The 27,411-nt window shown below is 38.6% G+C and overlaps 1 protein-coding gene across 1 annotated transcript in view; it reads right to left on the bottom strand.

The window, feature by feature from the left end:
- The window catches only part of LOC117077363 (phosphorylase b kinase regulatory subunit alpha, skeletal muscle isoform-like), a 149,495-nt gene that overhangs the window by 121,455 nt on the left and 629 nt on the right, over window positions 1-27,411 (bottom strand). The window contains 3 exon segments of the mRNA XM_033201028.1: window positions 9,127-9,295; window positions 17,904-17,951; window positions 25,840-25,998. Coding sequence (XP_033056919.1) covers window positions 9,127-9,295; window positions 17,904-17,951; window positions 25,840-25,998 — 376 coding nt within the window.

The following is a 27,411-nucleotide window of genomic DNA, read 5'->3' as shown; positions in this document are numbered from 1 at the left end:
TATATACATATATATACACATATATGTACCATCTGTATATAATAAGCCTCATTCTCTGTCATTTTTAAAAACAACTTTATTGAGATACATAAAAAGTTTGCATTATAAGTATATATTCAATGGTTTTTAGTGTATGCACAGTTGTATGACCATCACCGCAATTGATTTTAGAACATTTTCATCACTCCAAAAAGAAATCTTGCACCCATTAGGAGTCATCATACATATATATGTGTGTACCAGAAAGACTGACAATTCAATAGAAATCAGAGGCTGAGAGAAGGCAGAAGTATGAAACTGGCCTTATTCATCTCTTAGATTTGTATCACAGCTATACCATACAAATGCCACATATTTCTACCACTTATGTCCTTTTGCTCATAATCTCCATTTAAATGGCCTTCCCTTCCTTTCCATATCTTGAAATCTCACTGTTCTTTCAAGGCCCAGTTCAAACGCTACCTCCTCTGTGATGCTGTCATTGCTTCCCCTCTTCTGTGGTTCATACATATTGTGTGTGTGTGTGTGTGTGTGTGTGTGTATTTGCTCAGCATTAAACTTTAAAAAAATTTTTCCTGGCCAGGCGCGGTGGCTCAAGCCTGTAATCCCAGCACTTTGGGAGGCCGAGACGGGCGGATCACGAGGTCAGGAGATCGAGACCATCCTAGCTAACAAGGTGAAACCCCGTCCCTACTAAAAAATACAAAAAAAAACTAGCCGGGGAAGGTGGCAGGTGCCTGTAGTCCCAGCTACTTGGAGGCTGAGGCAGGAGAGTGGTGTAAACCCAGAAGGCGGAGCTTGCAGTGAGCTGAGATCAGGCCACTGCACTCCAGCCTGGGTGACAGAGCGAGACTCCTCTCAAAAAAAAAAAAAAAAAAAAATTTCCTTTTTTCTATTGTTGATATTTTAACAAATATTAAGGAAATTAGTCTCTTGCACATCATATGTGTTGCAAGTATTGTTGCTAGTTTGTTGGAATTTGGACTTTGTTTATAGTATTTTTTATTATCAGAAACTTTTTTTTTGTTTTGAGATGGAGTCTTGCTCTGTTGCCCAGGCTGGAGTGCCGTGGCACGATCTCAGCTTACTGCAACCTCTGCCTCCTGGGTTCAAGTGATTCTCCTGCCTCAGCCTCCTGAGTAGCTGGGATTACAGGTGCCCACCACCACGCCCAGCTAATTTTTTTGTATGTTTAGTAGAGAAGGGATTTCGCCATGTTGGCCAGGCTGGTCTTGAACTCCTGACTTTGTGATCCACCCACCTCAGCCTCCCAAAGTGCTGGGATTACAGGCGTGAGTCACTGCACCTGGCTACATCTAAATCTTTGATCTATTAACATTTATTTTAAATCATGGAACTGTGTAACTTTATAATTAAAAAGCGCTATATGATCGGTATTATCAGATTGCAAACTCCTCCTGATCCATGGCTCTGTCAAAATAGCATCCATAGCACAGGGAAGTTGCAGGAGCAAACTGGCAAAGTGTGTTTTTTCTTGTAATGGTAATGACATTAACTTCTTGGAAAGATGCGGGTAAAGAGAAGAGATGATAGTCACATGGGACATCAGCTTCATAGCTTTAGCTTGTCATCTTTGTGTGCCAATGCAATTGAGCAGAGACAGAGAAGGCAAAAGTATGAAACTGGTCTTATTCATCTGTTAGACTTGCATCACAGCTATACCATACACATGCTAGACATTTCTACCATTTATATCCTTTTGCTCATTATATTCTCCATTTAAATGGCCTTCTTCTTTCCATGTCTTGAAATCCTGCTGTTCTTTCAAGGCTCAGCTCAAATGCTATCTCCTCTGTGATGCTATCATTGATTCTCCTATTTTGTGACTCACAGAATTTTGTTTTTCTTACTTTTATGAACTTATTTTTTTACTCTGTATTATAGACAAACGTGTACTTGAATTTTAAGGAAAGAACTATCTTCTTTATATCTGCATCTTCTAAAAGTATCTCACATAGCCACTAAAAGTATCTCACATAGTATTATGAATGGTATTAAACAGCATTGAACAGTAGATGTTTGAAAATTTATTAAGGGATTTTAAACACCTCTGCTAACCACAGGAAAGGGATGTCTCTTGAGGAAAGGTCATAAATGGAGGACCTCTGGATCCTGTGCCTCCTGTAGAGCTGAGACACTGCTTGTTGAACAAAGAATGCAGAGGTGAGTACACATAAAATGAGAGAGGGCTGGATTAGAACAAATGTGACAGTACTATATAAGAATACTAAAGCATACAGGGCTCCAGAAATGGAGCTAAATCAGTGGTCTATTGCATTTATATTCTGCACTCATCTGTATAACATTAAGCCTCTTTCTCTCATTTTTAGAAACAACTTTATTGAGATACGTAAAAGAATGCATAAGAAGTATATATTCAATGGTTTCTAGTGTATGCACAGCTGTGCGACCATCACCACAATCAATTGTAGAACATTGTCATCACTCCAAAAAGAAATCCTGTGCCCCTTAGCAGTCACTCCCCATTTCCCTTCTACAGTCGCCCCCCAGCCTAAGTAACCACTAATCTACTTCCTGTCTCTATGATTTGCCTTAGTTGACATTCATATAAATGGAATCATACAATATATGGCCTTTTACGTCTGGGTTCTAACACTTAGCATAGTAATTTCAAGGTTTGTCAGTGTTGTGGCATGTATCCATAATTCATTTTTTATTGCCCCAAATATTCCATCGTCAGAGGTAGCAGTAACATGAAAAAAATTTTAAAAATTCCATTGTGCAGATGTATCATATTTTATTTATCCATTTATCAGTTAATAAACATTTGGGTTATTTTTATTTATGGCTATCATAAGTAATGCTGCTATAAACATTAATGTATAAGCTTTTGAGTGATACGTTTTCTTTTTTTTTTTTTGAGGCGGAGTCTCGCTCTGTCGACCGGACTGGAGTGCAGTGGCCGGATCTCAGCTCACTGCAAGCTCCGCCTCCCGGGTTTACGCCATTCTCCTGCCTCAGCCTCCCGAGTAGCTGGGACTACAGGCGCCCGCCACCTCGCCCGGCTAGTTTTTGTATTTTTAGTAGAGATGGGGTTTCACCGTGTTAGCCAGGATGGTCTCGATCTCCTGACCTTGTGATCCGCCCGTCTCGGCCTCCCAAAGTGCTGGGATTACAGGCTTGAGCCACCGCGCCCGGCCGAGTGATACGTTTTCATTTCTCTTGGGTATATATACACTTAGGAGTGAAACTGCTAGATCATATGGTATCTCTTTTTTAATCCTTTTAAGGAACTACCAGACTCTTTTGCAAAGCAGCTGCACCATTTTACATTTCCACCAGCAGTGTATGAGGGTTCCAATTTCTCCACATCCTCAGCAACACTTAAAATCTGTGTTTTTGATTACAGTCATCCTGATGGGTGTGAAGTGGTATCTCATTGTGGTTGGGACCCGCATTTCTTTTAAAATTAATGATGCTCAGTATCCTTTCACGTACTTATTTGGTTATCTGAACATCTTTTTGGAGGAATGTCAGCTCTGATTCTTTGACCATTTTTAATTAGGTTATTTATCTTTTATATTCAGTTCTGAGAGTTCTTTATTTTAGATACAAGTACCCTATCAGATATACGATCTGTGAATATTTTCTTCTATACTATTGGTTGCTTTTTTACTTTCTTGATGGGGTCCTTTGAAGCACAAAAGTTCTTAATTTTGATACGTTCCAGTTTATCTATTTTTTCCTTAGTAGCTTATGCTTTTGGTGCCATATCTAAGAGGCTTTTTCTTAACCCAAGGTCAGAACTATTTACTCCTATGTTTGCTATGTATTGAATTTTGTACTCCCCCAAAAAATTCATATGTCAAAGCCCTAACTCCTAATATGACTATATTTGGAGATAGGAATGTCAAGGAGATAATTAAGAAGATAAATGAGGTCATGAGGGTAGCCCTCATGTAAGAACATGTAAGGCCATGTGAGAACACAGGAAGGGTAGCCATCTGAAAGCCAAGATGAGAGGCCTCACCAGAAACCACCCTGCCAGCCTTGCTCTTGGACTTCCAGCCTCCAGAACTGTGAGAAAATAAATGTCTGTTATTTAAGCCACCTATTATGTGGTATTCTGTTGTGGCAGACTAATATAGTGTTTTAGTTTTCCCTCTTACATTTAGGTTTACAATTATTTTGAGTTAATTTTTTTAAATTTAATTTCGTTGTTTGTTTGTTTGAGATGGAGTCTCATTCTGCTGCCCAGGCTGGAGTGCAATGGCACGATCTCGGCTCACTGCAACCTCCGCCACCCGGGTTCAAGCGATTCTCCTGCCTCAGCCCCCTGAGTAGCTGAGATTACAGGTGCACACCACCACGCCTAACTAATTTTTGTATTTTTAGTAGAGTAGGGGTTTCACCATGTTGGCCAGGCTGGTCTCAAACTCCTGACTTTAAGTGATCATCCCACCTCAGCCTCCCAAAGTGCTGCAATTACAGGCATGGGCTGCTGCACCCAGTCTTAGAGTTAATTTTTATATATGGTGTGAGGAAGAAGTTCAATTTCATTCTTTTGCATGTGGACATACAGTTGTCCCAGCACCATTTGTTGAAGAGACTATTCTTTCCCCATTGAATTATCTTGGCACCTTTGTCAAAAGTCAACTGAGCATAAAGTGATGGCTTATTTCTAACCTCTCAATTCTATTCCAAAGAGCTACATGTCTATACTTATGCCAGTACCTGTGCTGTTTTAATTAATGAAGCTTTGTATTAAGTTTTGAAATTAGGAAGTTGGAGTCCTTCAACTTTCTTCTTTTTTAAGACTGTTTTGGCTCTTCTGGGTCCTTTAAATTTCCATATAAATTTTAGAAACAGGTTGTCAATTTCTGCAAAGTCAGTTGATGTTGAATCTGTAGATTAATTTGGGAAATGTTGCCACCTTAACAATAAACCTTCTAATCCTTGAATATAGATGTCTTTCCATTTAGTCAGATCTTTACTTTCTTTCAACAATGTTTTGTATCTTTCAAAGTACAAATTTTATATTTCTTTTATTAAATTTATTCCTTATTATTTCATTTTTGATCCTATTTTAATAGAAATTATTTTTAAATTTCATTTTGGTTATTCACTCCTGTTTAGAAATATAATTCATTTTTGCGTATTTATCTTGTATGTTGTTACCTTGCTGAACTTTGTTTATTCTAGATTTTTAGTGAATTCCTTAGGATTTCTCTATGTAAGAACTATCATCTGCAAATGGAGATAATTATACTCCTTCATTTACTTGATGCCTTTTATTTCTTTTTATTGGCTCTTTGCCCTTGCTAAACTGCCAGTACAATTTTAGATACTGGTGGCAAGAGTTGATGTCCTTGTCTTATTCTGATCTAAGGGGAAAAGCATTCATTCTTTCACCATCAAATGTCATGTTAGCTGTGGATTTTCAAAGATGCCATTTATCAGGTTGAAAAAATGCTCCTCTATTCTTTATTTGGTAAGTATTTATCATGATAAGGTATTGAATTTGTCAAATGTTTTTCTGTGTCTACTGAGACAATAATATACCTTTGTCCTTTATTCCATTGACATGATGTATTGCATTAATTAATTTTCAGATAATAAAACAACCTTGCATTCCTGGAATATATATGGTTTGGTCAAGGTATATAAACGTGTTAATATATTGCTGGATTCAGTTACCTAGTATTTTATTTTTGTATCTTTATTAATAAGAGATATTGATCTATAATTGTACTTTGTTGTGATAGCTTTGTCTGGTTTTAGCATCAGAGTAATGGCTTCACAGAATGAGGTTGCAAGTGTCACCTCTTCTATTTTTGGAAGTGTTTGTAAAGAATTGGTGTTCACTCTTCTTTATTTGGTAGATTTATCAGTAAAGCTATCTGCACCTGGGCTTTTCTCTGTGGAAGGATTTTATATTACTAATTCTCTTTGATTGTAGTAAGTCTACTCAGATTTCCTTTGCTTCTTGAGTCAGATTCAGTAGTTTGTCTTTCAAGAAATTTTCCCATTTCATCAAAATTATCTAATTTGTTGGTAACCAGTTGTCCATAGTATTCCCCTTTAGTTCTTTACATTTTTGTAAGGTTGTATCGATATCCCCTCTTTTATTCCTAGTTTTAGTAATTTGAGTATTCTCTCTTTTTCTCTTGGTCAGTGTAGCTAAAGATTTGTCAATTTTGATGGTCTTTTTAAAGAATGAACTTTTGGTTTTGTTGATTTTCTCCACTGTTTTTTCCATTTTCTATTTCATTAATTTCTGCTGTATTAATGAATTACTTCATCATTTCTCTTTGCTTTGGGCTTAGTTTGCTTGTCTTTTTCCAGTGCCTTAAGGTGGAAGGTTAGGTTACCGATTTTTCTTTTCTTTTTTTTTTTCATTGGTGTTTACAGCTATAAACTTCCCTCTAAGCACTGTTTTCTCTGCTTCCTATAAGCTTTGGTATGTTGTATTTTCTTTTTCATTTAGCTCAAAGTATTTTCTAATTTCCCTTGTGATTCTTATTTGACTCATTGCTCATTTATGTGTGTATTGCTTAATTTCCATATATTTGTGAGTTTCCTAAATTTCTTTCTGTTCCTGATTTCATTCCATTTTGGTCATAGAACATACTTTGTGTGATTTTGAAATCTTTCAAATTTATTGAGGCTTGTTTTATGGTATACCATATAATCTATCCTGAAAAATGTTCATGTGCCATTGAGCTAGTATATGGTTTAGCTTCTTGCTCTTATTGAGCTACTAGCCTCCTCTTAATTGCTTAGAACCCAAATCTCCATTGTTTTTTGAGATTGCCTTTAGGTTTTAACTTTCTCACACTCTTAAGTCAATTCCTCTGGGAAAAGCTACAGAGCTTTGTGTCCTTACAGCCTGCCTCTCTCCCCAGCAAAATTTCTGTGGCAGTCCTCCAGAGTTAGTGGCAAGAACAGTGGCCCAATTCTTTTGTAGTGACACCCCTGCTTTACAAATTGAGTGCTGGGAAGAGATGGTAACCTTTGATCTTCTTAGTTTGCCCCTCCCAGTGGGGAACCTCCACCCTCATAGTGAAGTGGGCCAAGGTTGATCAGGGCCTAATTCTCACCCTGCCTTTTCCTGGGGAGGAGGGGAACTCCAGGCCTGTTAGCTATTCTTGCCTGAACTAGCTTCTGCAACATGGAGCTGGAGAGGATGAGAAATGATCACAACCTACCTCCCTCAGGGAGATACGGTATCCCTAAACTGGGAACTAGCTGGGGAGATTGTGCTCTTGGCTGTACCTGCCTTGAATATTGCTTCTGCCATGCTGAGGTGGGGTGGAGGAGGGAGTAGACTGAGACTCAAATGCCACACTCCCTCACTGCTTTTACCAATACTTGGTAGATTTCCTGGAGTAAATATTTCTCCACTTGCTGTATGTCCTTCAGACAATTTCCAATAATGTAAGTGGCTGGTTTTTAAAAAATAATTTTCAACATTTATGGTTATTTTGCTGGGGATTCCATGGAGCTCCTCATGCCCCCATTCTATAAGCTGCAGTCAGGTTCTGTCTAAGCCTCTCTTTTAACCAAGGTTGAGATTTGTAAGTATTCAAAAATGTGTAGAGCATCACTAAATACTCTATGATCTTGCATACTACCATTTATATCTCACATATGCCCTTTCATTCTCAAGGTAACTGCCTTACATAAATTCTGTATCAATCTTGCCTTAAAGTATTTAACTAACTTTCTAACTAGTTTGCCATCTTAATCTTGTTTCCTATCCAATCTATCTTCCTGCTACTGAAGTGAATCATCTGAAACTTCCTTGATTATTTACCTTGAATGACTCACTACTGATTACGGACTGAACTCCAAACTATATAGCACGGTACACAGGCCCTCAAATAGCTAGCCCCAACTTTCTAGTTTCACAGTTAGTCATTTTTCCAGATGCATGTTATACTCTAACCATAGAAGATATCCAGCCTTACCTTGATGGCCAGTACCTTTCAAATTTCCATGTTATAGTCATGCTATCCCCTTCCCTTCTCTGATTTGTAAATTTCTACATATTCCTCAAAAGGCCTGATCAAATATATCTACCTTATTCCAAGTACCTATCAAACTCAGCTGATTGAGCTGAAAATCAAATGTTAAGTCAGGAATCAATAACATTTGTTGAATGAATGGTTATGTCTCCTATAAGCCTCTTTGATACATTTCTGCTTGCATTCTGGGCTCAAAATGAAAAACTACAAGAGATACTCAGACATTGTTGCTTTGTAGACAAAACTCCAGAATGGGTATTAAAATAATATTAGAAATAGAGTTATAGCTGTCATTCTATTTAAATAAATTAAACCTAAAACTACATTTATTCAGGAAGAAACCTCCTCCCCTACAACAGGAGGACATATCTGGGTAACTAGTTCATACTTTAGAGAAAAGGCTATTCAGCTTCTGAGCTGTGTGTTCTAGAGGAAATAAAGGAAAGGTTTATCATCAAATATTTATTTCTATTAAAAAAGGAGAAGAAGAGTATTTTGAGGGAATTCCCACCCTGGATGCCCTTAGTACCAAGGAGCTCAATAACCGATTGGAAGATGAAGAAATTAAAATGTCAAAAATTTGGTATTTTGAGAAGTACATTAGTTGAGGAAGCTCTGGCAAAGGTCCCATTACATTTCTAAACCAGGTATAATCGGATACATTGCCCTCCCCCAATTTAGGAGAAATAAAAGGAAATTAAGTTGTTTCTTACATTTCCCTTTCTCAGGTAAAGCATCCAAAATTAATAAGAGAACCATCTGAAAAGAATATAGTATTCAATAATTTAAAAATTTGGATTCTGATTCCTAAGTTAATTTTCTTAATTTAGATGCCTATAGACAGATGCCTTGTTTATAATATATTCATAAATAGTACATAAAGTAGGTGATTGAATTTGTATTTATACTAACTGGCAGGCTTGTCAATGTACTGTATGAGAACAAGCAATAAACCCCAGCCCTTCTTTGCCATCTCATATCTGAGGATTAATAAATAATAAAAAACACCTGTCTCAAGATCCACCCCAGCCTTCCTAGTCCTCAAGTTAAAAGAATATTAATTAGTACCCCAGACTCCATGCTCAGGGGCTCCCAGCACTTCTCTCCTTGTACTGACCTGAGGCAGTCATTTGCGCTAAGAAGAGCAGGTACACAGAGGTAGCATCCAACTGCAGGTGTCCCCATTGATCATCACCCACTACAGTGGCACAGGTTTTGGTGTTGTACTTGGCATGGAGGCTATCCTTAGTACTCTGACTATATTTGAAGGATTCTACTTTATCCACCTGAGAAGAACAAAAACATTAACAGAAGGATATACTGAAAAATCAACCCATATGCCACACTTCTGTAATACTCTAACATACATTATTGCAATGTGAAAATACATTATCTTCAGGCAATTGTGAATATTTAAAATACACTGTACCTCTTTTTCCCTACACTAACACAACTGGAAAATCTGTTACTGTTGTTTTTCAATTTAGGTGATTTAATTAGAAAATAATACCAAATAGTGAAAAACAGCTCTTTCCTATTCATTGCCTCTTGTTCACTCTTCATATGGTTGCTTTGCTACACTGCACACTGTAGATATAAATTGAGATTCAGAGTGTTTGAGTTGAGAACAGCTTAGTAAGAGATAACTGAATGTGAAAAGATACATTTGTTCCTGAAACTGAGGTAGAAATTTCAAAGTAAATTAGAATAAGAGGATATATTTTGAGGGAGTAATGAAAAGAGCTGCTGAGAGACACCACAGTGAGGGAGTAAAGGTATGAGAGTCTGAAAGGAAAATATCTTGGGCCCTTTCAAGCTGGGAACTGCTCAGGGAAAATCTGCCTCCCATCCCCCTGCTCACAGAGACAGATGTATATTCTGATTGCCTCCTTTGGAAAGACTTATCAGAAACTCAAGTGAATGCAACCATCTGTTTCTCACCAACCTGTGACCTGCAAGCCCCCAGTTGTGGGGTGTTGCTTTGAGTTGTCTCAGCCTTTCTGAACTAATGTACTAATTATTACTAGTGATTAATTAATGAACTAATATATTGATTGATGTCTCATGTCTCTCAAAAATGTATAAAACCAAGTTGTGCCCCAACTATCTTGGGCACAGGTACTCACTGAGGCTGTGTCATGGGCACATCTTCAACCTTGGCAAAATAAACTTTCTAAATTAACTGAGACCTGTCTCAGATTTTCAGGGTTCACATTTTGGTAACCTCAAGGTGGGGTGGATTCTGAGTGGAGATGCCCCTGACCTTTGACAAATCTCCTGTCGGTGCTTGGTACCAGCATGAGCTAACTTTATGGCTCAAACCAACAGGACAATTTGCTGAGGCCTGAGAGCACCCCCTCCACAGAATCTCTGATCTCTCAAAATTTGGTCGAGATCTAAAGCTTATTTTGCTGTTACAACTTCTCTTTTTTTGGAGTTTTACTTGCTTCCAACACAAGGAAAGCAAGCTTTCCTGCCTCCATGTCGATGGAAGGCAGATAATTCCTTTATGGAGTTTGAGCTTGCTTCTAACAGGGAAGATGAGATCTGTTTTTGTTTTTGTTTTTCCTGTTTCTAGGCTGGTAGAGAGCAGTCTACAGCCTGAGACCCATCATTATGTAAGAAACTGGTTTGGGATTCTGTCTTGCAAATTCTTTTTAAATGACTGAAGTTAGCATTAACAACCAGCTGGTGTTAAATTCTGCTTACACTTAGAGCACTCAGAAATTGTATAATTTGTGTGATGATTGTTAGTTTAGCAGCATTTTGTCCTAGCTGAAATACGGTAATAAGATTTTAAAAGATTTTTTTTCTTTTAAAGGAGGTCAATGGTTAAAAGTTGGCTTAATTAAAAGGTTAACATCCAAGATGTGTATGTGTATGTGTGCATGTGGGCATGTTTGTATTTAAAAGGCCTTCATGTTTTTGAGCTGTTTCTTTTTTCTCTCCTAAGACTTTGTCTTTTTTTTTGAGCAAAAGTTTTTTTTTCTTCTTAGTTGACTGAATTCCATTTTCACCTGATTTTTTGACTAAAATAGTTATTGCAACAGAGGCTACACTTGAGTTTTTAAGGAAGACACTCAGAAATGTCTTTGTTCAAAAAAAATTTTTTTAAGTGCACTGTAAAAGCATCTCCCTCTAGTTCTGCACCACCAGACCTTTCTCTCTGTACATTATGATGTAAATTTTGCTATTTGATTTCACCCGAACTGTTTCCTTTAATGTGCAAATTTAAGGCTATTTAGCTGACAAATGTGTAGGGTTGTGAAACAGGTTATCAAGAATATGAAAGTCTAAGGAAAAAAAGAGGGGGTCTTTATAAATCCATCGGCATGCCTAATATGTCTTTAGATGTATGTATATGTTGTGTACGCAGTGTTTCACTACTAAAAATATATGAGATCTAATTAATTGGCTTAAAGAAAAATAAAAGCACTTAAACCAGATACTAAAAAAGAATAGTCAAATGCTTTTTCAAGTTTATGTAACTTAAGTAAAATAAGCTAGTTTTAAAATTATTTGGTAAGGTAATATTAGGAATGTCTTAAGATTTGCCAGTATACACTCTTTTGTTTTACATTTATTAATCAGCAATTTCATACTTATCCCTGCCAAATACTATAAGGTGTCAAAATTGGCATAGGGGTTACAAACTATAAGCCCAGCCCAAAACAGAATGATTCTTTGCTTGTGTTAATTTTTAATAAATAAGACATTGATATGTGCTTAATGAAAATAGCTGCATCTTGAATTTAGTAAGATTACCATAACTTCGAATCCTGTGGCTTTAGACAGTATGCACAGACAATAAGAAGGTTTGTTTTGGTAAAGGACTGTTATTCTCTTTGTTTCAAGCTAATCTATAAGCTAAATTCCTCCCAAAGTTAGTTTGGCCTATGACCAGGAGTGAACAAGGACAGCCTGGGGCTAAGAGCAAGATGGAGTCAGTTAGGTCAAATCTTTTTTCACTGTCTCAGTTATAACTTTCAATGGCAGTTTCATAACTTTAAATCACGACTATCACAGTTTTCATAAATAATCAGAGTAAAACAATTACAATAATTAGGTAAATATAATAGGATAAGTACTTGCAGAAAAACTGGTCATAATTTAAGATATAAAGTTATATTAATAGATAATTATTTGGGTATTTTCCAATAAATATATATTATAGGAAAACATTCTTGCTAAAAAATAAAAGGTGAACAAGTTTTGTCTAATTCAAAGCTTGTTTAAAGGTTATGTATAAAACAAGGTAAATACAACCAGGAAACAAAAGGAGATGTAAAGAAAGTTATAAGAATAAAGAGGCCGGGTGCAGTGGCTGATACCTGTAATCCCAGCACTTCGGGAGGCCGAGGCAGGCGGATCAGGAGGTCAAGAGATCGAGACCATCCTGGTCAACATGGTGAAACCCTGTCTCTACTAAAAATACACAAAAAATTAGCCGGGTGTGGTGTCGTGCGCCTGTAGTCCCAGCTACTCCGGAGGCTAAGGCAGGAGAATTGCTTGAATCTGGGAAGTGGAGGTTGCAGTGAACCGAGATCACGCCACTGCACTCCAGCCTGGCACAGAGCGAGACTCCGCCTCAAAAAAAAAAAAAAAAGAGCGATGTTCAGGACAAACCAGAAAATCCAAATATTATTATTAAGTTTTGGTTTTGCTTAGGAAAAAAACTGAGGTTAAAAAAATTTTTTTTTAACTAAGGTTATTAATCCATGTATCTTCCTGTATATGCTTTTAAAGTCCTTGTGACATTGAGTTAGAGGGCTTTAACTCCTGGGTCTAAAAAGGACATCAAGTCCTGCTAAATCTTAAACACCGACAGCAATTAAAGCCTCATCTTCAGGCCCTGTGGAAGATGCCAATCAAATAAACTGCATTCCTGAAATACAGGGCAAAAAACAATTAAAGCTATTTGATTCCTCAAGGGCCAGGAACTATCGTGGAAGAGGAGAGCGTATAAGATTGTAAAGGCCAATTTTTAAAGATAAAATAAGTTCAGTTTCTCTATAAATGAATCATTAATGTCAAAGGCACACTGATGCAAAACCAGTACATGGACCCCTGTGTCAGATTAACAAGTTTTTCTTAAAGCATTAACCAACTCCTCCAACTCCTTAATAAAGGTTATAAAAGGCTTATAGAAGTTATATTTTATAATCAAGGTTAAACTTTGTAGATTATTTACAAAATTTTGAAAAACAAATGTAATTGGCTTCATGCTGTTTTTATTAGTGCTTCTTGTTTAGAAAATTAAGTCTCTTCTCTCAAAGAATGAAGGTTTTCACTTTTTTTGAAGTCCTTGAATTAGCACTTTGGTTAAACAATGACCTGTAATACTATTTTGTAATATCAAGCATTTTAAACTTTTATATTTGACAAATTTTCCAAAATCAAATTATAAATTATGTCTTTTTCTAACCTAATTAATCCTTTAAGACATTAGGTTCCTGAAATCCAAAAATGTCATAATTGGCTTATTTAGTATAAAAATTATATAGGAAGCATTGTTAAATATGAAATGTTGTTTGGTTTTCTTTGGACTGTATTTGAATAAATATGTTATTAGTATGTGTTCCAAAATTATGGGAAACTCCTGCAATTCTGAAATAACTTAGTGTACATTATCGGTAATAATCCTAATTGTTATGTTAAAATCATGTGTGCCACAGAGGTAACAAATTTCTTTGTCAATTGTGTCTTTTGATTATGGCTGCCTTAAAACTTTTTTTTCATTCATGGACAACTGTTGTCTTGTTTTGGTCCTTTTTAGAAGATGGTTTTATAATCAGCTATAAAATTCCAATAGGTGCTCTTAAATGCAGGTTTCTGATAACTTTTGAAGATTGTGACATCAGAACAGAGGAAAAACTTCCAGGACTCATGGAGAGCTAAAATGTTCATGAGTATCAAGCAGAACAAGAAATAATTGCATGGACTGAACTAATTTTTTTGACTTTTTGCTTAAAATGTTTGCTGATCCTTTGTTTTGTTTTTCAGAGTCTTAAAACTTCTCTTTTGAGCTACTGACAGCTTTTAACAATTTAGTATACTCCCATAAACAAGATTTGGAGCATATTTGTTTCTGTCTACCTGATTTTCTCCAGAATTTGGAAACTATTTGTGAGTATTCTTAACTTAGGGCAATACAGTTATTTGCATAAGTGCAATAAGAATCTGTTTTCATTTGTAACAGGGCACAGTTGGAGAAACTGGTAATTTTACCACGTCTTTGACTGGAATGGTATACTTTCCTTTAAAGAATCAGACTTGACTTATGAAGGCAATAATGCCCTTGGAAAAACTGGCCTCATATTTCATGTACGCAGTCCACATATAGGGTTTCTGACCCTTGGTAATTTTAAAGAATGTCACTTTCCGACAGGCACAGAAGCCTCAGGTTTATCTTGGAACCTCAAGAGGAGGAGAAATTCACCCAACTCATAGATATTTGATGACATAAATTCATGGCTGGGCCCTGCTTTCAAGAAGTCTTATCTGATGTCTGGGCGTGGTGGCTCATGCCTATAATCACAGCATTTTGGGAGGCTGAGGCGGGTGGATCATGAGGTCAGGAGTTCAAGACCAGCCTGGCCAACATGGTGAAACACCGTCTCTACTGAAAACACAAAAATTAGCCAGGCATGGTGGTGGGCGCCTGTAATCCCAGGTCCTCGGGAGGCTTAGGCAGGAGAATCACTTGAACCCAGGAGGTAGAGGTTGCAGTGAGCTGAGATCGTGCCACTGCACTCTAGCCTGGGTGACACAGCAAGACTCCATTTCAAAAAAAAAAAAAATCTTATCTGAGATTCCTCCTATGGAACAAAGTTCAATCAAAGCCCATTTAAAAGCCTATGTAAAAAATAATTATTCTTGCTGCACTGTGTACAAATAATTAGGCCAAGTATAATAAGCAAACCAGTCCTACCATGATTTGTCTTTAGCAAAAGGGAAACTGGAGAGAGAAAAAATTATATTTCAAAACGACAGTATACCCATTGCTAGATTCTAGTCTTGCCTAATTTTTGTTTCAATTTTTATTAGCTTCTACAGTTTGGATGGAATTCTAATTTTTTTGGCTATAACCTTTCAAAATAATGTTTTCAATTTTTTTCCTTCTTTTTATTCCCCCATTTTTCCTAATTTGGAGTCACTGAAAACTCAGCTGTGCTTTCGTTAAACCCTGGGAACTAAAGCCAGACAACTCAAACTTCAGGAAAAAATAACAGTAATTGGCCAGCACAGTGGGTTATGCCTGTAATCCCAACACTTTGGGAGGCTGAGGCTGGCAGATCTGTCTTAAATTTCCTGGGTTCACAACAAAAAGCTGAAACTAGAAGTCAGAAGGAAAATACTGTGCAAAGGACAACTGAAATACTTAGTTCCTGAAATTTAAATTTGATAATTAATGCCTCTGATGTATGACAGTAACCGTTATAGCTTAAATTTGTTCCTGAAATTAGTGACCTCAAACATATTCGGTAAAGTAGAAAGTTCAAATATTGGCCAGGCAAGGTGGCTCATGCCTATAATCCTGGCATTTTAGGAGGCCGAGGTGGGAGGATCACTGGAGCCCAGGAGTTTGAGATCAGTCTGGGCAACATAGTGAGATTCTGTCCCTACAAAAAAAATTTTTAAATTCGCACGGCATGGTGGTGCACACCTGTAGTCCCAGTGATGTGGGAGACTGAGGTGGGGGGATCACTTGAGCCCAGAGGCCAAGGCTGCAGTGAGTGAGTTATGATCATACCACTGCACTCCAGCCTGAGTGACAAAGCGAGGCCCCTATCTAAAAAGAAAAAAACAAAAGTGCAAATATCTAAATACAAAATAAAGTAGCAAAGATTTTCTATCTATCATATATTTCTATGTACTACTTTCTATCTACTACATATTTCCTTCTACTATAGATATAGACTTCTGTGCCTGTAGGCAGTCACTTTATCAATCTGGGCCTCAATTTCTTCTTCTAATAAAACATAATCTTGATCTCCAGAAAAGCCAGGTCAGATTCGATGTGGGCAAAACGCTTTAAGATCTCCTAGGATAAAACCTTTTTTTTTTTTGGAGATGGAGTCTCGCTCTGCCGCCCGGGCTGGAGTGCAGTGGCCGGATCTCAGCTCACTTCAGCTCACTGCAAGCTCCGCCTCCCGGGTTCACGCCATTCTCCTGCCTCAGCCTCCCGAGTAGCTGGACTACAGGCGCCCGCCACCACGCCCGGCTAGTTTTTTGTATTTTTTAGTAGAGACGGGGTTTCACCGTGTTAGCCAGGATAGTCTCGATCTCCTGACCTCGTGATCCACCCGTCTCGGCCTCCCAAAGTGCTGGGATTACAGGCTTGAGCCACCGCGCCGGGCCGATAAAACAATTTTTAAAGTAAAATCACTTTTGTATGCAAAAATATCACAAGCCTCAAAAAATAAATGACAGACTGCTAAAAAATTCGCAATGCATATGACAAAGGACTAATGTCTATAATGTACAAGAACTTTTCAACAGGCAAGAAAGAGAACCTAGAAGATAGGCAAAGGACTTAGCAGACAATTCATCCAAGAGGAAATGCAACTTTTCAATCTACACATAAAAGGATGCTCAACTTCACTGGAGGTAAGGAAAATGCAAATTACTGCAAGGAGATACAAATTCAAGGTTTCTTATCTCCAATCTTAAAATCTAAAACACTTTGAAAAGGTTTTTTCCCCTAAGTTTTGCATTAAAATTCATTTGTTGGCAACACCAGATTCAAATTAAGTCTTTATTTATTCCACTTAGTATGAAATTGCATGCTTCCCTTCAGAGATATTAAAGTTTCTGATTACAGTGCTGTCCTAGACCCGCAGAAGGCATAAGGTAATATATGGTGTATATATACCATACACCATATAATTAAAGGTTGCCAGGAGTATGCACTGTACTGCCTTTTTTAAATCTGAAAAACTTTAAATTCTAAAGTTGATGGCCCCAAGGGTTTCAAATGAGGGTTTGTGTGTGTGTGTGTGTGTGTGTGTGTTTTGTTTACTTATTTTTGAAACTGGGTTTCACTCTGCCACCCAGGCTGGAGTGCAGTGGCACCATCTTGGCTCACTGCAGCCTTGACCTCCCAGGCTCAAGTGATCCTCCCACTTCATCCCCAAGTAGCTGGACTACAGGAGCACACAACCATGTGCGCTAATTTTTTTTTTTTTTTTCTGTCTGTCACCCAGGCTGGAGTGCAGTGGCCGGATCTCAGCTCACTGCAACCTCCGCCTCCCGGGTTTATGCCATTCTCCTGCCTCAGCCTCCAGAGTAGCTGGGACTACAGGCGCCCGCCACCTCGCCTGGCTAGTTTTTTGTATTTTTTAGTGGAGACGGGGTTTCACCGTGTTAGCCAGGATGGTCTCGATCTCCTGACCTCATGATCCGCCTGTCTCGGCCTCCTAAAGTGCTGGGGTTACAGGCTTGAGCCACCGTGCCCGGCCCTAATTTTTATATTTCTTGTAGACAACGTTTCACCATGTTGCCCAGGCTGATCTTGAACTTATGGACTCAAGCAATCCATCCGCTTTGGCCTCCCAGAATGTTGGGATTACAGGCATGAGCCACCAGTGCCTGGCCAAATGAGGGTTTTTAGACCTGTATCATCTTTCTACCCTACATATACAATTGAATGTACAGTAATGATAAAACACATCGAAAATCATTTGTAGAGGGTGAAAAAAGACTGGAAAGAAACGTTCCAGTGGTAATTACATTGTGAGATTATGGGTGACATTCTCCCTCTCCAAATTTTCTAAAATTAGTGTGTACTATTGTGAAACTGAAAGAAAATATAAGCTATAAACATTCCCTAAGGGGTAGAGATACTATTACAATGTGCTTTTATTGGAGAGGAGGGTGTTACCAATACCATACCTGTCTGATCATGCAGTGCAGTAGTCCTCTCATCAGCTTCACTACACTCTGCAGAAATAAATGGAAACAAGACAGTTATAAACATCCCTAGATACAGGAACACTTACTCAGCAACTGCAGTTGGTACATGACCTTTTGAGAACAAGTAACCCTATCCTGTGTTCCTATTTACATGACATTTATAGGTACACAGAAGAGCAGATTACAGCTAAAAGTGGAATCAAAAGCTACGCTTTATGATTCCTTCAAGTCAAAAAAATCATCCAAGCTCCAACTGGTTTATGTAAAAATAAGCCAACCATCCCATTAGAGGACATTCCACCTGGAGAAAGGGGTAAGACAGCTCAAAAATCCTAAGGCTCTGAGGATATTCTAAAATACATCCTATGGCCTAGAAAGACTTCACTACAACATTGCTTTTATTTTTTCTAAACTAGCCAAGACTTATCTTCAAGAGTCCACAGAAATATTTATCTGGACGTGTCCCCTAAAGAATAAAGTGAATTTCAATTAAGAATAAGTATGAAGGGGATCTGTTCATTTGACTCAACCCTTTTTCCTTGAAATAAAGTCACAAATTCTTAAGTTTCGAGTCATCACTATTTCTCTTACTAGGGCTTGACAATTTAAAGTAGTTTGTTTTCCAATCATAACATCTCAAAATTCTGATCACTGACTATATACTACATGACACTAAGGGCCCATCAATCGTGGCATGGGTAGGCAATGTGTTTTGGAAGAACATAGCACCAAACAGCTTCTCTATTTCTCCAAAAAGCTTTCTGTTTCACAGTCCAAAAGAAATCCAACCGGGTTACTCCAGGGTATGCTGGCTCAGAGGCAACTTCAGGACAACTCTGAAAACTCATCTACTTGGAAGCCACATGATTCTGTTATTTCTTCAAAACATATTCAAATGGGACTACAAGCAATAGTCATGATAAGGATAAGTACCTATTAAATTCCAACTCTTTATGAAGCCTTTTATTGAGGGAAAAATAAAAATAAAAATGGTTTCCGTGGGAGAGTCTCCTTTCTTAAGTCATTTCTGTCTATAAATGGTCCCCTCCCCTTACAGATCAAAAGAAATTTTAAAAAGAGAGAAAGAATAGGCAGTGCATGATCTTGTCACATTTTAAAGACTGAAACATTTATTATAAAGCAAGGAAACTTATTGTAACCCCTACAAGAAGACATCTATATGACTTTGATGCTAATGAAAGAGTCCATCTCTTTAATATACCCTGTTATGGAAAGTATTTAACACAACCTCCTCTGTGGGGAAACTTTATTCAATTCTGATACATGTCACCACATACTCAAAGGTTCCTACCATATTCTGTCTTTTCTAACAGTAGATGAATTAGAATGGGAAGCAGAGGGAGGGGCTTGAATAGTCTTGTCTTTAAATCAATGGCGCACAGGAACTCATTTTTTAAAAACCTATTGACGGCCTCTAGTTGACCAATATAGAACTCAGCATTTATACTATTCTGTAAGAATCCTGGGCTCATGTCATTGGCTTCTTCACTATTTTACTGCCTTAGTTACTTTTCTCTTGCAAACCCATCAACTCCCTTTACCACCCAGCCCCACTACTCCCATCTAAATTTTCTTTAAACAGCAAACCTGGGGAATCAAGGATTCAGTGGAGGATCTCAATTAGTGGCCATTATCAGCCATTTTTATCCTCAAGTTCTAACTTCCAAGGCAAGATAAAATTAGTAGGAAGCATGGGGAGGTAGGAATGATGGGAGATATCTGTACTTGTGTTCTCCAAACTAACTGTTTTCTGATCCAGGTGTGCTAGATGTTATTAATTATACATGTACATTCATACACCAGGTCTTCTACCCATACCAAGTGACTCTCCCTCTTGCCTATTCTTTTTGAGGACATAAATTTATATATATCTGTGAACTGACTTTATAAGAATATGTAACTACACGACCATATCTGTGTACTTCTTTCTCTCTACCCCCAGGTATATGTGCAATCAGATATTTATTGAACCTCTATCAGGTTTTGTAGAACATAAAGACAAGGGAGATGGGACAGATATGTTTTAAAAACTATCTACAGCATAGTCCACCCAGCATTTCCTAATTATCCTTTAAAACCCAACTCCTCTCTGAAGTCTTCCTTGCCTTGTCCCAGAGAAGTTTAGACATTCCCACCTGTGTGTTCCACAAAGCTTAGTAGTTATCTCAAATATATAAATCAGTACCTATAGTACCTATCTTAATGTACTGTAACTACTTGCTTATATATCTGTCTTCCCCATCAGACAATGAACTCCCTGAGAAAAAGGGGCAGAGGCCAGGTTCAGAAAACCTTTAAGTCAATGGATGAAGGAAGCTGAATTAAAAAACAAACACATGTCTGCAAGTAACTCTCGAATGGCTTATCAAATAATCGTGTGTGTGTGTGTGTGTGTGTGTGTGTGTGTGGAGGGGTGGGTATGCAAATATGACAAAGTGTTAACAACTAGCGAATTTAGATAGAGTATATACAAATATGTTTATTTTACCATTCTTGCAACTTTCTTTTAAGTTTGAAATTTTCCATAATAAAAAGTTGAGGGTTACATATAAACATTTTGTCCCATTTTCTTTTTAACATCTATTATAGGACCTGGCACGTGATGATTACACAGTCTTTTAAATTTAAGAAAATGAAGATATATGTTGAATGGCACAGATGACAAGTGATCTAGAAGTTCCAAGAAAGGACTTCTGAGAAAGAAGTGACCACTGTACAAGTGAGTGGTCTGTGAGGAAGGACAGGGACCACAGAAAAAGTGGGATTGGTGCTAGGCTTTCAAAGGATATTAGTTTAGATTGAAAGGGAACAGGCATGTAGAAGAAGCAGCCCATAAAAATTTTTTTTTTTTTTTTTTTTTTTTTTTTTTGAGACGGAGTCTCGCGCTGTCACCCAGGCTGGAGTGCTGTGGCCGGATCTCAGCTCACTGCAAGCTCCGCCTCCCGGGTTCACGCCATTCTCCTGCCTCAGCCTCCCGAGTAGCTGGGACTACAGGCGCCGCCACCTCGCCCGGCTAGTTTTTTGTAGTTTTTAGTAGAGACGGGGTTTCACCGTGTTAGTCAGGATGGTCTCGATCTCCTGACCTCGTGATCCGCCCGTCTCGGCCTCCCAAAGTGCTAGGATTACAGGCTTGAGCCACCGCGCCCGGCCAAAAATTTTTGCAGGTGGCTATGTCTATAGGCTCCCACGGAGGCAAACATTCAAACAATACTGATTCTGAAGACATACGACCCAGGTTGCATTCATGGTACCATCAAATTCCAGCTTCATCTCTGGGCCTCAATCCCTTCACTTGGAAATTGGGGATAATGGCCGGGCGCGGTGGCTCAAGCCTGTAATCCCAGCACTTTGGGAGGCCGAGACGGGCGGATCACGAGGTCAGGAGATCGAGACCATCCTGGCTAACACGGTGAAACCCCGTCTCTACTAAAAATACAAAAACTAGCCGGGCGAGATGGCGGGCGCCTGTAGTCCCAGCTACTCGGGAGGCTGAGGCAGGAGAATGGCGTAAACCCGGGAGGCGGAGCTTGCAGTGAGCTGAGATCTAGCCACTGCACTCCAGTCCCGGCGACAGAGCGAGACTCCACCTCAAAAAAAAAAAAAAAAAAAAAAAAAAAAAAAAAAAAAAAAAAAAAAAAAAAAAAAAAAAAAGGAAATTGGGGATAATGATACTTGATTCACAGGGTATTGTGAGAATAAAATACTGGTAATTATGGGGAAGTGTGTTGTACAATGGAAAGTATTTATACAAATGTTAGGTATTTTTATTAAGGGATTATTAGAGGAGTAATAAAGACATCAGCCTGGCTAGAACTGGGGGTATAATGGAGGACACCAGTGTGATATAATATTGAAAAAAGTAAGCTAGGACCAACCCATAGAGGGCCTTGCCTATCAATCCAAAATGTTTGGACTTTACTTGTGGAGAAATGAGGGCCACAGAAAGATTGTTGAGGATGGAAATGACATAATTTAAGTGTGGTTTTCACAGAAGTGTTAGGGGATAAGGGCTTAGACTAAGGTTGAGGCAGAAGGGAAGAGAAAAGAGGGGATAGATTCAAGAGAAATAAATGAATCAACAGACTTTGGTGTGCATGTATCAAAAGGTAAGAGGGAGAAGTCAAAAATCATTCTAAGGTTAAGTAGCACACTTCAAGCACTGTTTTATAGAGTGCTAGTCCAAGAGATTCTGGAAAGGCTATAAAATTCACTACCATCTTAGACAAAAAATGCACATTAGTACATCAAAGGCTCTGAGAAATTACAGAGTAAAGACACCTGCTGTTTAACAGTCTCAAACTTAGTTGGCCTAGTATTCCACAGAAAATACTATGGGAAATACTCCAAGTAATACTGCCTGGGTGGTTGGTAGAATGGAGACAGTAATAACAGAAAAAGAGATTGTTGATGAGTTGCCATTGTTTTGTAGTTTGTTTTTAGTTGGAAAGGTGGGGTTTCAGACGCATTGAGTTTGAGGAGCCGCAGTATATGCAGATGCAACTGATGAGGTGACAAATGAAAACCTAGGTTTAAAATTGAAGTGAGGTCAGAGATGAAGACTTGAAAGTCATTCTCATAAACGTAATAGTTAAAGTCACGAGAAAAGATGAACAACTCCACAAAAAGAACATACCTTAGCACACAGAACTGGAGTGAGGCCCAGAGATGAAGCTGAAATTTGATGGTACCATGAATGCAAAGAGATATCCCTATTTGTCTGCCTATATTTCTATGGGTATGAGACCGTATCTATATGCCTGAGAGAAAGACATTTGTAAAAACATTCATGTGCATAATTCTACTCTCAATCTAGGATGCAGTAGTTGCCTAAACCCTTGTCCTTTTTTCATCCAGAATTCTCTTCAATTCTCTGACATTATTTCTCAGAAAGAAACCAAGGTAAGAATTGGAAGGAAGGGTAGAAATAATTAACAATCAATGTTTTGGGAAAAATCCACACAGTAATAGAAAGTTGCAATAGGTGGGAATTTAATCTATGAATTTATTGGATATAATCTATGTTCATATTTTGGCCATAACTAGTCATTATTTAACACTGGCTATACATTAGAATCACCCAGGTAGTTTTTAAAAAAATATTGATGCTACTGAGCTCCACTTCCAGAGATTCATATTTAAATTCTTCTAAGCTGTGGTGTAGTAAAGGTATTTCTTAAAAGATTCCCAGGCGGGTGTGCTGGCTTGCACCTGTAATCCCAGCACTTTAGGAGGCCAAAGTGGGTGGATCATTTGAGATCAGGAGTTTAAGACCAACCTGGCCAACATGGTGAAACCCCATCTCTACTAAAAATACAAAAAAATTAGTCGGGTGTGGTGACGCGCACCTGTGATCCCAGCTACTGTGGAGCTGAGGCAGGAAAATCGCTTGAACCTGGGAGGCGGAGATTGCAGTGAGCTGAGATCGCACCATGGCACCCCAACCTGGGCAATAGAGCAAGACTTAGTCTCAAAAAAAAAAAACAAAAAACAAAACAAAACAAAAAAAAAGCTTCCCAAAGCTTCCCAAGTGATTCCAAAGTACAGTCAGAGTTTGGAAATACTCATCTAGATCAAGGATAAATCCAGCCCATTGCTATTTTTACAAATTAAGTTTTATTTAAACATAACTACAGTCATTCTTTATATACAGGGTACCCCTGAACAACACAAGTTTGAACTGTGCAGGTCCACTTATATGTGACTTTTTTCCAACCAAACGCAGATCGAAAATACTGTATTCAGGAATGAGAAACCTATGTATATAGAAGGCTGACTTTTCTTATAGATGGGTTCCACAGGGCTGACTGCAGAATTTGAGTATGCAGAGATTTGGTTATAAGCAGTCTGTCCTGGAATCCATCCCACACATATACTGAGGGATGACTGCATTGTCTCTGGCTGCATTTGCACCACAATCACAGAGCTGAGTAGTTGGATAGAGACCACATGTGACTTACAACCCTAATGATAAAAATAGTTACTATCTGGCCTTTTACAGAGATGATTTTCTGGTTCCTGATTAACACTGAATCAGGTTTGAGAAAAAAAATTGAGACTAATAATAAAAACCTGTTGCAATTCATAATGAAAGTTCATAGAAATTAAAAAATTCCCACAAAATCTTTTCTTTTTGAAAGATGTTTCCCATTGCTATAATGTTTTGAAACATTCCTAATTATTATTAAGGTGGTATGAAAGGTATTTTTTGGCTATGTTGAAAATTATTTAATGGAACGTTAAAATTTTAGAATGTGTAATTCAATGTTTCCCTACTATTTCCCCCTTCCTCTGTTAAATTCTTTATAGCTGGGCCAAATAAGAAAAAGTGTTAATATTACAGGGAGATAACAGATTTCTTCTAATAGAATTGAAAAAATTGGTCAAATGTACCAGATATGAAATTCCAATTCTACTGATATTAATTTCTAGTAAAAATGGCAACAAAACACTGAGCTCAAACTAGAAAACACTGAGTAGCATGTAGGATTTGGGGGAGAGGAGTAGGCAGGATTACAGGTGAATTTTTTTAAACACTCCTCTATATTTTCCAAATTTCTACAATGGTATTATTTTTATAAAAGTCATAAAAGGCTGGGCACGGTGGCTCATGCCTGTAATCCTAGCACTTTGGGAGGCCAAGGCAGGCGGATCACAAGGTCAGGAGATTGAGACCATCCTGGCTAACATGGTGAAACCCCGTCTCTACTAAAAATACAAAAAATTAGCCAGGCATGATGGCACACGCCTGTAGTCCTAGCTACTCGGGAGGCTGAGGCAGGAGAATCGCTTGAACCTGGGAGGCAGAGGTTGCAGTGAGCCAAGATCGCGCCACTGCACTCCAGCCTGGGGACAGAGTGAGACTCCGTTTCAACAACAACAAAAAAAGTCATAAAAATAATGATCTGTACTACCTGGTCTAGAGCAAAAACTTGAACTTTTTTTTGGTGGACCTATGTATCTCTCAACAATGGCTTGAATGAAGAATAAATGCCTGCTGTTGCTAAGGACAACACAGTGCAACCCCATATTACATTGATACTTGTAAAAAACCAAATATCAATATTCTGATTTATAGATGAAGACTGGAGCTCAGATTGCCTAAGTGTTAGAGAGACCACTGGAGAAAATGGCTAGTATAGAGATAATTTTTCCCACTAATGGAAATGAATGCACATCCGTCTTATAACTGACAACAGAGTACTTCAACTCCTGCGGTAGCCCAGAATATTGTTTTCCTAATATTATTTTCTTGGTCGTTGAAGAGGATGCAGCTCCCTTTGTGTCTCAACAGTTCTATAAAGGATGCTTGTTTACCGAGGGGAAGAGCCTTAAAAGTTGGCTTAAAGGCATCTGCTGACTTTGACCTCATTTTGCCCAGGAGTTGAGGGAGGGAGGAAGCAACAGGCTCTGAAACAGTGGCCACAGCTATAAAAATCAACAAATAAAGTCTTTACTGTGTCTAGTCCAGAAGGCTTGCTGATTTATGTTATTTACCCTCATACAAATACCACAATGTTTAAAAATGAAGTAAAATAGTAGATACCTGCCCCCAAATGTTTTTCTCAATGAGAATACAGTGGAGACTACAAGATACATTTACTTAGAGAGTTATGCGTTTTAGGAAAGATCCCAGGATAGGATTTTCCACTGTAACAGAACAGACTGTTCCCTCTCCCTCAAATCAGCAAGTTTCAAGTTTCCACTGCAAGAATACCACTTCAGTGCAATACAGGAAAGCTTTTTGGAATATAATTTCAGAAAGATGATGAAAGAGGGAAAGGCAAAATACAGTTATCTTAGCTTTTGGTGGGTTTCACTTCCTTCAGTCTCCACTCTGCCCCCAACCCCCAATCACACACAGCTCCAGATCTCTTTGTATTTTTATTTTGAGTACCTGCTCCAATTCATAGGCCTTTGCCTTATCCTCATCCCGGTCTGCATTCTTCCGATAGGCCAGGCCCAAACCCCACACAGCCAAGATGCTGTACACGTTATCTCGGACCCAAGCATCTTTCTGATCATAGCTGGCTGGCAGCAAGCCAGTCACTGGATTCTGCAAGGCCAAGAAAAAGAAGGCAGGAAGGTAACCATACGGTGTTAACATTAGGAAACAGAATCTTCCAAATGGGTTTTTTAGGGACTTTGGTCTTTCTTCTACTTCTCCACTCTTGAGTTTTATAACCTCCTCTTCTTCTGACCTATTGCAGGCAAATGCTATCTTCCCACCCTCCCAAGCTTTACTGAGCTATATTTGACACATTAAAAATTGTATATATTTAGGGAGTACAACATGATGATTTATGTATTCATTGAGAAATGATAACCACAATGACGTTTATTAACACATCTATCATCTCACAGTTACCTTTTTTTTGGTGTGGTGAGAATACTTAAGATCTACTCTCTTAGCAATTTTCAAGTATACAATACAGTATGATTAACTACAGTCACCATGCTGCTGTACATTAGATCCCCAGAACTTACTCATCTTATAACTGAAACTTTGTGCCCTTTGCAAATGCTATCTTGAATAAGGGGTAAGCAGTGGCTGAAGCCTTTCAAGTCTGAAATGTGGGTATTATTAAAGGCACAATTAAAGGTATTAAGTGCATTTATAATGGGTATTATTTTTTATTTTTTTTATTTATTTTTATTTTTATTTTTTTGAGACGGAGTCTCGCTCTGTCGCCCAGGCTGGAGTGCAGTGGCCGGATCTCAGCTCACTGCAAGCTCCGCCTCCCGGGTTTACGCCATTCTCTCGCCTCAGCCTCCCGAGTAGCTGGGACTACAGGCGCCCGCCATCTCGCCCGGCTAATTTTTTGTATATTTTAGTAGAGACGGGGTTTCACCGTGTTAGCCAGGATGGTCTCGATCTCCTGACCTCGTGATCCGCCGTCTCGGCCTCCCAAAGTGCTGGGATTACAGGCTTGAGCCACCGCGCCCGGCCTATAATGGGTATTATTAAAAGAAAGTGTTAACTTTCTAGTTAGAAAGAATGAACTAGCGAACTAGCAATGAAAAACCAGCAGAAAGGAGCAGAAAAAAATATATAACAGTCTATACAAAGTGCCTCTGACCTTCACAATAGTCTAGTCTTAAAACGGAAATGTTCCCTTACCTCTTTTATTTGGGGGAAGGGGAAGGAGATGACACGCAAACCTGGGTGCGTGTGTTTGTATGTCAATAAACAAGTGACAACACTTCTCGCAACTCTGCTCCTAGAACCCTGCTATGGCCTGGGGGGAGTTGGAGAGGGGTGTGAAGCCGTGACTGGAAGCTCCTGGCTAAAGGTGCCTGACCGACTCTGTTCTGGTCCAACACCTACCTTTCCTTCAGGGCCCTTTACCACCTTCCCAGCTAGGGGGCGGGAGAACCTGCTACACACACACACACACACGGAGGGGGCGGGAGAACCTACTACAGACACAGACACAGATACAGATACACACACACTCACGTGGAGTTC

This window comes from Trachypithecus francoisi, unplaced genomic scaffold (assembly GCF_009764315.1).
Source record: "Trachypithecus francoisi isolate TF-2019V2 unplaced genomic scaffold, Tfra_2.0 Lachesis_group6, whole genome shotgun sequence".
Classification (NCBI taxonomy): Eukaryota; Metazoa; Chordata; class Mammalia; order Primates; family Cercopithecidae; genus Trachypithecus; species Trachypithecus francoisi.
The sequence above is the reverse complement of the archived record's forward strand: the minus strand, read 5'-3'. Positions and strand labels throughout refer to the sequence as shown.